The sequence below is a fragment of the Pteropus medius genome, unplaced genomic scaffold, assembly GCF_902729225.1.
Source record: "Pteropus medius unplaced genomic scaffold, Ma_sr-lr_union100, whole genome shotgun sequence".
Lineage (NCBI taxonomy): Eukaryota > Metazoa > Chordata > Mammalia > Chiroptera > Pteropodidae > Pteropus > Pteropus medius.
Genome location: NW_024355526.1, coordinates 1,308,512 through 1,319,718, shown reverse-complemented (window position 1 = coordinate 1,319,718; position 11,207 = coordinate 1,308,512). Strand labels below are relative to the sequence as shown.

General features: G+C 65.7%; 2 protein-coding genes across 2 annotated transcripts in view; both read right to left on the bottom strand.

Moving 5' to 3' along the window:
- Positions 1-283: 283 nt before the first annotated feature.
- On the bottom strand, positions 284-2,521 carry TOR4A (torsin family 4 member A). Its single transcript, XM_039859041.1, has 2 exons — positions 2,357-2,521; positions 284-1,651 (listed from the first exon to the last, which is right to left on the bottom strand). The coding sequence occupies exon 2, from the start codon at positions 1,612-1,614 to the stop codon at positions 394-396; it is 1,221 nt and encodes a 406-aa protein (XP_039714975.1). The 5' UTR covers positions 1,615-1,651; positions 2,357-2,521; the 3' UTR covers positions 284-393.
- Positions 2,522-5,137: 2,616 nt separating this feature from the next.
- Positions 5,138-11,207, bottom strand: part of NELFB (negative elongation factor complex member B) — a 13,057-nt gene continuing 6,987 nt past the window's right edge. The window contains exons 5-13 of the mRNA XM_039858873.1: positions 10,724-10,909; positions 9,952-10,064; positions 9,380-9,482; positions 9,070-9,165; positions 8,804-8,946; positions 8,611-8,717; positions 6,284-6,425; positions 6,101-6,209; positions 5,138-6,000 (exon numbers count right to left, since the gene is read on the bottom strand). Of these exons, the coding sequence (XP_039714807.1) occupies positions 5,854-6,000; positions 6,101-6,209; positions 6,284-6,425; positions 8,611-8,717; positions 8,804-8,946; positions 9,070-9,165; positions 9,380-9,482; positions 9,952-10,064; positions 10,724-10,909 (1,146 nt within the window). The 3' untranslated portion in view covers positions 5,138-5,853. The remainder of the gene's footprint in view (positions 6,001-6,100; positions 6,210-6,283; positions 6,426-8,610; positions 8,718-8,803; positions 8,947-9,069; positions 9,166-9,379; positions 9,483-9,951; positions 10,065-10,723; positions 10,910-11,207) is intronic.

Here is an 11,207-nt window from a genome sequence, read left to right as displayed (position 1 = left end):
CAGAGTGAGCAGGTGTGCAAGGGGTGGGCTAGTGCAAGCGCACTGCAGGCAGCCCTGAGCCCTGGTCACATTCAGCTCTGTGGGACACCAGCTGTGTGACCCCGGGGGCTATTCACCCTCTCTGAGACCGCAGGTCATCTGTACCGTGGGAACAGACTGCCCATCTCCTGGGGTGCCTGCGAGGCGGGGCGCACCGTGGGCACTGAGGAATGCAGAATGTATTAGGGCCTGGAGGTGGCAGATTGGGGGATCTGGTGGGGAGGAACGGGAACTGTGAACCAGCTGGGGCGCCATAGACAGGTTTATTCTGGGCCTCAGGGGCCTGAGGCGAATCCATAGGGGCACTCTCCAGTACTGCCACCACATGTCCCATCGTGTCCAGCTGCGCCTATGCTACAAGAGGTTCACTTTGGCCACCACCTGCTTGCAGCCAGTGACAGCGAACTCGCGGCCAGCGACGCTGTAGTAGCTGAGCTGCGCGGCCAGGAGCTCGGCGCGGGCCTGCTCCGGGAAGAAGCCCTCCCCCGCCATCTCGTCCCGGAAGCAGTTGACCACGTCGCGCTTGTCCAGCAGCAGAAAGGGCACGATGGCCGCGGCCTGCCACAGCGGGTGCTCGCGGACCAGGAGCGCCCGCAGGCTCGCGCGCAGCTCCTCCTCGGCCCGGGCACCGTGGGTACCGTCAGGGCGCGGGGGCAGCGCACGGGACGCGTTCTGCAGCACGAAGCGCGTGATCTCCGCGCCGCCGGCGCCACTGAGCAGCACGTAGATGGCGTTGTGGAAATGGTGGGAGCGCTGCGGCTGCAAGAAGCCGTGCAGCTCGTCCAGCAGCGCCGGCGGCATGAGCTCCACGTCGTCCAGCACCAAGAGCGGCGTCTTCTCCTCCGCCTCGGCCTGAGCCACCACGTCCGCCACGCGCCGCGCCAGCTCCTCGCGGCAGTCCTCCGCGGAGCGCGGCTCGGGACAGTGGTGCCGCGCATCGTACTGCAGCACCGGCGCGCCGTCCTCCAGCACCGCACGGAAGTGGCGAGCCAGCAGGCGGCCCACGTGGCTCTTGCCGACGCCACTGGGGCCGTGCAGCGCAAGGAGCAGCGGGCGGCTGTGCACGTGCGTGGCCAGGTAGTCCCGCAACAGCGCCACGATGCGCCCCACGGCCGCCGACTGGCCGAACACGGCGCGCTGCAGCGCCTTCTCCAGCCCGTCGAGGTCGTAGCGCTGCGCGTTATCATCCAGGTTCTCGATGGCGTTGAGCACCTGGAAGCCCACGATGGCCACGAGCAACAGCAGGCAGCGCTGCGCGCGGCTCTGGCGCTCGGCGCGCGGTCGGCACTTGCGCGCCGTCTCGGGGTACAGCACCACGCGGCTGCGCCGGCGCTTCTTCCGCGGCGTCCTCGGGGGCAGCTCCGCGGGGCCGTCGAACGTGAAGAACTGCGGCTGGTGCGGCTCCGCGCGCGGCTCCCGGGGCCCCGAGTCCGGCCCCGCGCCCGGCGGCAGAAGGCGCCGCTTGCGCAGGAGACACACGCGGCGACGCAGGCGGACCACGGCTCGCACCGGCGCCATCACGCTCGCGCCGGGGGCCGCGGCCCCGGGCTGCGGGCTGGGCTGGCCGCGGTCCATGGCGCAGGGGAGGCGCTCGGCATGCAGCTCGCCCTCCCTGCAACAGGAAGACCGAGAGGCTCTCCAGACTTCCGCGCGGCCGACTGGGACCCTTCCCCGGAGTGAACTCATCCTCCCGGGAGGGCCGGGCCGGGCCAGGACCTGGTCCGGCCGGAACCGGAGCGTTGCCCCTCCAACCAGGAAACAGCTCCCCGCGGGGCCCCATGCAAATCTCTCAGGGCCTCCCATAAACAGCCGCAGACCCTGAGGAAGTCTAGGGGGACGGGGAGGGATCTCGGCTTATCCGGCGGCTTCCGGGCTTCCTGGAGGAGGAGTTGGTGCCGACTAGGCGCCGATTAGGGGTGAAAAAAGGTCAAGGCCGGACCCTGCCCCTCCCCCACCCACAGCTCCGCCTGCCGGTCGCCAGGGGCCCTCGCGTTCCAAGTGGGAGCCAGAGGAAGCAGAGGCCCGAGCACCCCTGGAGTTGGGACGCCCCACACACTAAAGAACACTTCGGGGTGGGGTCTGTCTGGAACTTATGCTTTTGAGAATGGGCCCCAGCCCTGTGCTCACGCTGAGCCACCAACCCCCAAGACTGGGGTCCTCCCAACACCCTTCCATCGACCACGGTGCTGGAAGGGCAGCCGGTGGGGGCGGGGTGGGAAGATGGACAGAAAGACAAGAGCATGAGGGAAGAGCAACTGGGGAGACAGAGCTGGAGAGATGGGGGTACATGCCCCTGGCCCCCAAACCACCCCCATACCTGCAGCTGGGTCAGGGCAGCCCCCTCCCTGTGCACTGAGGCCTGTGACCCAGGAAGCCGAAAACCCTGGCTGGGGTCGGGGGGCTGGCTGGGCCAGCTCAGGCCTGGAGGGGCAGCACCTGCGGGTCCCCAGGGAGCGTCCAGAGCGGAGGAAGCCGGGGAGGTTTCCGCTTCTATGCAAAGGAAGTGAGTCAGGGGTGCGGCAAGGGCGGGACTTAGGCTGGACGCAGGCGCCAGATGGGGAGGTCTGACTGGATCAGCCAGGCCCCTGGCCAGCGGGTCACCTACGCTCCTGAACCCTGCGGCCCTCTTGGGTCGCTCCAGGCCCAGGAGCCCCGGCGAGGCTGAAGGTTTCCCCTCCTCCAGCCGGGGCTCATGGGCCTTGCACCTCATCTGCCCTCCACGGACTCCCACCAACCCCACGGACAGCCCCTCACCTGAGCCCCCACAGGGGCAGAGGATCAGGCAGGGCCCCCTGCCCAGCTGGTGTCCCCACATTCCTCCCTATTCTCTCTCCACTCCCTTCCTCTCCTCTGACCCCAGTCTGGAGCCCCCAGACCAGGGCTCATGTCCTTTTTCCTCCCCCACTCTATAGAGGGGGGACCATCTCCTTCCTTTTCCCCTGTGCCCAGTCTGGAGCCCTGAGAACAAAGCAGCACAGCCAGAGACAAAGTTCTCGCCCCGGGGACAGATCCCCACGGGCTCAGGGACCTGGTGGGAGAGCGAATTTAGAAAGAACCTGGGCCCAGCTGGCAGATGAAGGCCCTGGCTTTCCCAGGCCACCAGCTTCACGGGCCCTGCCCCGCCCCTTTTCACCTGCGTGGACCCTGGCTCCACCCGTTCTGGCCAAGCGAGCTGGCCCCTGCCAGGCCCAAGCCTGTCACAGCCCCCCTGACGAGTGGTCTTGTCAACAGCGACACCCCAAACCAGTCCTGACACTGCACCCCCGCAACCCACAGGCCAGGCAGTCCTGAGTCCCCTGGCTCCAGGGTCCCACCCTCGAGTCTGTCCTGCCCAGTCCCCGCTTCTCTGCCTCCCCTCCCTGTGCCTGCATGAGATATCTGCCATGGGCGTGGGGCTTCCCATTCTCTCCAGACCGTGGGCTTCACAGGCCTGCTGGTGACACGTGGGCATTCCTGTCTGTCCACGTAGCCAGTGCCCTCTGCCACCACCACCTTGTCCCACAATCCTGCTCCCAGGGCTGAGAAGCCACTGCTCCACTGAGCCCTCTCCAGCAGCAGGGCCTTGTTCCCCGGGACCTGCTGCCCCTTCTCTGTACAGGGCCAGGTGCTTGGGGACCCCTCTAGCCCCTTGTCCATGTGGCCTGACGGTGCTTTCAGCCCATGCCCAGGCCTTCCTGGTTCCAGGGCAGAAGAACACATTGTCTTTATGGGCCCTGCCTGTACCCCATGACCGTGGCATGGAGAGCAGGGGTCGGGCAGGCCTGTCCCAGTGGCTGGCTGCTTCTGCTGGGGGCTGATCTGCCAAACTCTCTGGGGTCCAGAGCCCTAGCCCGAGTGAGGAGGTGGGGGGCTCCAGCACAGGGTGGCAGGAATCAAGAGTAAAGCTGAGCCCTGGGCTAAGGCCAAACCTCCTGCAGTTCCTCCCAAGTCCAGGGACAAAAAGGCCCCTGGTACCACCCCCGTCACACCCGGACGGGCTCTGGGAGGCCTCCCGCCCACCTCCAGCCCAAATTCACTGTCTTGTCCAAGTCGCCAACCTCTTCTCCGCAGACCCTTCCCCCGACTGCTCCCCACCCCACCCCCGAACAGCAGATTGGTTTCCAAAACTCCCTCCCGAATTCCCCTGTGGACGCTCACACAGTTGGACCCTCCCTCCCCTCCGACAGTATTTGCTCAGGATCACTATCGACCCCCGCACCCTGCTCCCGTCCTGTCGCAGGGGTTCTGCTTCACAGCCCTGCAGCTGGTCACCTCCAACTATGTCCCCCAGGTTTAGCCACTCTCCCAACGTCCCACCTAGACCTCGCTGCCAACAGCTGCGGCCCGCCACGCCCGTCCTGCCCTCCCCCGACACCCTCCCGCACCAGGGTCAGTCCCCGGCCCATCCGGGCTGGGGGAGCCCAGCTGCACTGACCCGTCTCTGTCCACCTTGACCACAACTCAGGTGGACCCTGCAGGTCCCGCTGCCAAGTCCCTCCTGGCCCTCCCTCCTCAGTCCCCATTCCGCGGTTCCCTGCTTCCCGGGGAAAATGCCAGCAGCCTGAAGGGGACCCCCAGTGTCTGCACCCACAGATCCGCCTCCTCCCTGAGGTCATCCCTGCTGCCTTGAGGGCCCCTGCTTGCGCCCTGGCCCTGCCCCCTCTGGCCCACTCAGTGGCACAGCCATCTCCATGCTCGCCCCGGCCACTTCTCACTGGGTCACTTCCGTCAGTGCACTGAGATGTTTCTTGTCTTAAGAGAAATAAAAGCTGCTCCAAACCTGCCCACATCTTGGCTCTCCACAGTCCCCTCTATGGCCGTCCTCAGGCCCTCCCCACCTGCAGGGCTGCACCTGCCATGGTCACAGCCACCGCCAGAGCCTGACAAGCATGTCACCACTGGCGAAGGGCAGTGAGGCAACCAGTCTGGTGGCCCTGAGCGGCTCTGATGACCAGCCAGCCACGCCCAGGACTGTCAGCCGTGCTGTCTGTCCTGGGCAAGGCTGCACATCGAGACTGCGGCCCAAAGATGGACACGCCCTTAAGGAGGCACCTGCCCACGCAACACCCAGCCCCGGGGCACCCCGCCCCCCACACTCCCCCAAGGCAGAGGCAGCTGCTGGGCTTAACCAACGTCTTTTATTCACACTGTGCGCAAACGCTGTCCCTCATGTGGCAGAGACAGTGCAGCTGAACAAGGGCACACAACTCAGGGGTAAATTGAGGCAGTGGGTGGGAGCCCAGACGCCCCTTGGCCACTCTGCTACCTGGGGTGCTGTTGGTCAGGGGAGGGGCAGCTCCCTGCCAGATCGCAGAGGACCATCCACTATCAAACACTCGGCAGGTCCTCAGAGGGAGCCGGGCTGACCCAGCAATGTCATCCATCTGTGCCAACACGGCCAGCCCTGCCCACTTCCCCTCAGGCCCCGGTGCCCCTGCCCCCTCCCCTTGGACAACAGGGAGCTTCCTCCTAACCCCAGTCACTGCCGCTGCTTCCCCTACAGCAGCGGAACCCACTGCGGGGCAGGAGTGAGCCCACCCCGGCTCAGGAGCGAGGGCCAGGCGGGCACGGCGGGCACCGAGCAGGGGCTGTGCTGCACAGACCCCGCCCGGAGATGCCGGGTTGGGGACACTGGTCCTGTTCCCACAGTGGCGCACACCGTGCAGGACCTGGAGCGGGGCGGGGCTGGGTGAGGCTCAGCCCATCGCCGTCCCGTTAGCACCAGTCTGTCCTAGGAGACACAAGGCCCAGCAGCTCAAGTCCACGGAGCCCCTTCTCCTGGCCACCCAGGGCCACGTCTGCACTGGGGACCCTGCCCAGGTTCCAGGCGGCGCATCAGAGGCCAGCCGGGGCGGGCACAGCTGGCAAAGGCAGCTCTAGCGCCGGGCTCTCCGCAGCCTGGGCGGGGCTGGGCTTCTGCTGGTCCAGCTGCTCCAGTCTCTCGCCGAGCTGGGAGTACAGCTCCTTCACGGCCTCTCCGCTCTGTGGGGAAAGCGCGCGGTTGGGGACAGGCCCCGTGGCCACTCCGAGTGCCCCCACGCTGATGGGGAGCGGCCGGCATGTGGCGTGCCCCGGCACCCACCTGGCCGGTGGGCTCCAGCGCCTTCTGCAGGGCCTGCAGCTTGGCCGGCGCCACGCGGTGGTGCAGGTGCAGGAGCAGCCGCAGCGCGTGCCGCTGCACGTTCTCCTTCCTGGAAGAGGCCACAGGTGCTGCAGGCCGAGCCCGCCCCCCGCCCAGCCGGCGCCCGTCCGTCCCCCCGGGTACCTGGGGGCGGCGGTGAGGAGGAAGCCATCGAAAAGGCCGCTGCAGAAGTCCTCCACGGCGAACTCGTCAGCCAGCAGCGCCAGCGTCCCCGTGAGCAGGTGGAGAAAGATGTCACCGAAGGCCAGGTCGCCGAAGGTCTCCACTATGGGCACAGCCGAAGTCACTCATCGCCACCCACACCCCTGCCTGGGGCCAGCCCTGCACCCGCGAAAGAACTGGGTGACTGCAAGATGGCACTTCCAAGGACTCTTCCTGAGCTAGAACCAGGGCCAAATGGGCGAGGCCAGCGGTGGGGCCAGCGGGGGCCCGGGCGGGGCTACAGTGCACAGGCCCAGGGAGCGGGTGGAGGCTCATCACACACGGCTCTGCACAGTGGCCAAGGGACTTTGCGTTGAGCAGGCTCCAAAAGAGAGACAGCCCGAACAAACCAGTAACTAGAGGACCAGACACTGGTGGCCCCCTCTGCCGTTCCTGAGGAACAGCAGCAGAGAAACACGGTCCTTCTTTTGAAACCACAGACACCAGCCTCAAGAGAGGCTGCGAGAGCAACCGCCCACGACCCTCACTGACGAGCAGGGCTGGGAGCCAGCAGAGGGCAGCTGGCCACACGGGGCACGCGCCTGGCCACGATGGCTGTGGCGTCTATTCCAGAAACGCTGACAGCCCCAGCTGCCACCACCGGAGCTCGCAAAGCTCTGACAGTCTCGGGGACAACGCGCCGCTGAGGCACCAGGGAAGGGGGCACTCCGTCACAGCTCCGACCGCAGACACAGTGCTAGCGATTCCCCGTCAGGGAGCAAACACCCTGGGCCCCCCCAACAAACCCCACGAAACCCGAGACCCGCAAGGCAGCAGGGAAACGCAGGGTGACGCGAGGACCTTGTCAGAACCCTAACTGGAACAGACTAACCACCTTGAACGAAAGTGTGACAACCAGAGAGACCTGACCTCACCGGGACGACCCAAGGCGTTCGTGGGCTAGAGCCGCGGTTTTTAAGAACTTCCCTTTTCATTGACACACCTGCTACATCGTTCACAGCCGGTGGGCTGGGAGCACGGGACTTGTCCCGACTGCCACTGAGGGGACAGGTGGCCACACACACATCTCCATGGAGGTGGGCGGAGGGCATGGGGTCCCCACGCTGTGCTTTTTACTTCTGATTTCATGAACAGTTCCCACAGTAGAGTTAAAAAGTCAGCAAAAGAGAACTTACAAAATCAACAGCTGCTCTTACTCTAAGGGCTGATAACACAGACAAGCAAGCGCGCCCCTCCCGCCTGGGGCTGCAGCACAGCTGGGGACACGGATGCTCCCGCTGCAGCAGGACACCTGTCTCCAGCCCACAAGACACAGAAACGAAAGCGCTGGAAGGAGCGGGAAGGACGAGGCAGACACGAGTACCGGTAGCTGGTCCCGGATGTGCCCAAACACGGGCAGAACGCCAGCCCAGGGCCCGCCCATGTCCCGACCCAGGAGCCGTCCCTGTGACAATGTGGCAGGGCCCGAGGTGGGAGATGACACTGCATGACCTAGTGGGCCCAGCGGCACCCTTGGGTCCTTCAGAAAGGGCGTGGGTGAGGGCGGGCCACAGTCAGACAAATCGGATGGAAGAAGCTGTGTGTGGGGGGGGAGAGGACAGGGCCTCCCGCCAAGGATGCGGGGGGCAGCGGGGACAAATGCCCTGCCCACAGCCTCCAGGACCCAGCCCTGCCTACCCCTGACTGCAGCCCGGGCACACTCCCTTCAGACACACTGCCCTCCAGAACGGGTTCGTGTCACTGGGTAGGTGGCGGCTGGGTGTAAGTTAACAGCCACAGACAGACAGCTTTCTCCGCAGAGATGCCAACAAAATAGCGCTTCGCCAGCAGACTCGTCAATGACCGGGAAACACACTTGGCAAGAAACGTACAGTATGTCTGCAAAAGTCTCAACACCCCGACAAGGCCTGGGCCAGCAGAGGCCCGTGGGCCTACGTGCGCGGTGGGACGGCCAGGCTCCCAGAAGCCCCTTCTCCCTGGCTCAACCCGCAGCTGACTCACGAAAGGGTCCACTCAGACGTCTCCCCTTCCTGGCTTACAGCGACCTGCCCCACCCCATCCTCCCGGAGGAGTGTCACCGCCTCCCAGGGGCTCTCTCGGCATCTGAGGACCTGAGAGGCTGCACACCCACACCAGGCAGGATTGAACTAAGCTGGCGCCCCCACCCCTGGGGCAAGGACTTCACCCAAAGGCGACGGGAGCAGAGAGCATCTGTGAAAGCCTCTCGCCTTTGTACCAAAACAGCTTCCAGAAGACACAGAACCGACGGAGCCGGCACCCAGACTCACCGAGCCCCGGCAGCAGGCGGAGCAGCGCGTTCTTGTTCCTCTGCTTGGCGACGTGCAGCACGTAGTACAGCCCCACCTCGCAGGCCATGCGCTGCTCCTGCAGGAACCTGTGCGGCGAGGACGCTCAGCCCGGCGGCCCGGCCACACGGCTTCCCAGGGGAGCCCAAGGGGCGGCCCCGCCCCACAGCCGTACTTAGTGAAGCTCTCCGGAAGCGTGCTGGGGTAGGTGACCGGGGCCCTCTCCTCGGCAGGCAGCTTCTGGTCCACGTTGAAAGCATGGTCGTCCACCACGAAGGACATGAGCGTCGGCAGGAACCTGGTGACGAGCCCCACCTCCTAGGGTGGGAGCCAGAGCTCATCCACACAGCCCCACCCGTCCCTGGCCTGAGCCACCCCCCAATGCCCGCCCTTCAGCCTCTCACAGGGAAAGGGTGGTAAGGTGCCCGCCCCATCCATTACCATCTTGGGCTCCTTGAAGACCTGGCTGTCGATCATGTCCCAGGCCCCCTGGCCCAGCGCCAGCAGCCTGAGCAGCAGCAGGAGGTCGGGGCTGTCCTACAGGGGAACGGGGCCTCAGCACCTGCTCACCTGAGCCTCGTTCCCCCAACCTGCTCGCTGCAGGGTCCTGCTACCACGCGTCCCTCACAGGCTCCACGTGCCATGCACGTGTGGGGTGCTATGCTCTCAGCGAGGTGGCACGGCCCTAGCCACCAGCAGGCCACCGCCCCATGCCTACCCAGAAGGCAGCACAGCAGCCGAGCATACGCACCCTGGGCAGCGTCTCCTGGCCAACCAGCTCCTGCAGGTGCCTGACCGCACTCAGCGACAGGGTGTTGATGGCGAACGGGTCACACAGGATCATGGACAGATCCCTGCAAGGGGGAGCCCATCAGCACTAATCTGAGACGGTCCTGGCCCATGGGGGGCAGCCACGGGCTGGGCTGCCTCAGCCACTAAGCCGGGAGACAGCCCCTCCATGCAGAGCGAGACCACCCACTCTGGACCCCTTCCAAAGAGAAGCTCCCAGTTTAAAACCTGCACTTAACTTAAAATACCAAGACACTAGAAAACCAGTACTTAAGGTCCTGCTTTGGTTCTGGGAACCTGACCCAGACTCTGCCAGAGTCCCACAGCAACGATGACAGGAGAACCGAGCACAGGGGCCCCGCCCAGGTATCTGGCCAGCATCGTGTCTGTCGTGGACACAAGGTGCCAGGCAGTTCTAAACCGTGCTGCAAAAACAGCCACAGGACACAGACCCCACTGACACCGCACGCACATCCGGACGCCCATGGACAGGACGCTGGGGGGCTGGGGCGTTTTCACAAGGCCAAGGCTCACCCCAGGACTTGCTCCTGCCCCCTCTTAACTCCGTCGAGGAAGCCCTGCAGCTCCCGGGCCCTCTTGCTGTCCACGAACCGCTCACGGATGCAGGCGTCCAGGCACCAAGTAAACTGCGGGGCAGGCACAGTAAAGACGCAGCCAGAGACCGCGCTCCAGCCTGCCCCGCCCACACCAGGCAGGGGTCAGGACCACCGTGTCCCATCGCCAAGGCCCCGCTCCATGCCGGGACCTGTGCCAGGAACAGGATGGCGCAAAGGCCAAAAGGCCGAGGGCCTGAGTCCCCACCAGTCCGACGGTGTGTAGAGGTGATGACTGTACCTCTCTGGTGGCCCCGCCAAGGGGGTGAACACTGCAATCTCAGAGCATGGCCCTAAGGGAGGGTGATGCCATCCTGGCTGCACAGCATCTGTGCTGGGGACGAGGGCCGTGCAGGAAGCCCGAGCACGGTGATCACCACTAAGCGGCCCGAGGGCTCCAGGCAGCGGAGGGCCGGAGGCCTGGCAAGCCCGGAGGAGGCGGGGCAGGGTCTCGGGCTGGCCACGGGGCCTGCCCGGCTGGAGGAGGACTGATGGAACAGGTAGGTGAGGAGCGTGGCTGTGTAGACACCTCCCCCCAACCCGACCCCAGCCGCGTGGGCGGGATGGTGCAGGGGCCGGCGTGCACCCGGGGCCCGGGGGTTGGGCAGAGCCCAGGTACCAGGACCACCGCGAGCATGCGGAGGGGAGACGGAGCCCAGGTGAGAGCAAGGGCAGCGGCCTGGGGGCGCCACCTTGTGGCAGGGGTCCACGGAGCAGATTTCGCCGACGTCCAGGTCGTGCAGGGACATGAGCAGCTCGGCCCGCAGCGTGCAGTAGTGCACGTTCCGCGTCCGCAGGAAGAGCGTCCGCAGGAACTGCAGCACCATGTCGTACAGCTTCACGTTCTTCCCCACCATCCGCGTCAGCTTCTGCACCACCTGTGCGGCCCAGCCCCAGCGTCACGCCGCCTGTGACGCTGCTCCCAGCCTGGCTCCGCCCCCTCACTCCCAGACCTCCGCCCACCCAGCCCTGCCAAGCCTCCTTGGCAACCTCGCATCTGCACAGCCCTTGGCCACCCCTTGAGCTCCCGGGAACCAGCATGTGACATCTACTGCGAGGTGTCCACTCCCCCATGGGACTTCAAGTGCCCACGCAAGTGCCTTGAATGGCAGCATCGCTGAAGGGCCTCGGCATCTACGTCAGGGAGGCGGTACTACAGAAATGTCTGTCAAACAT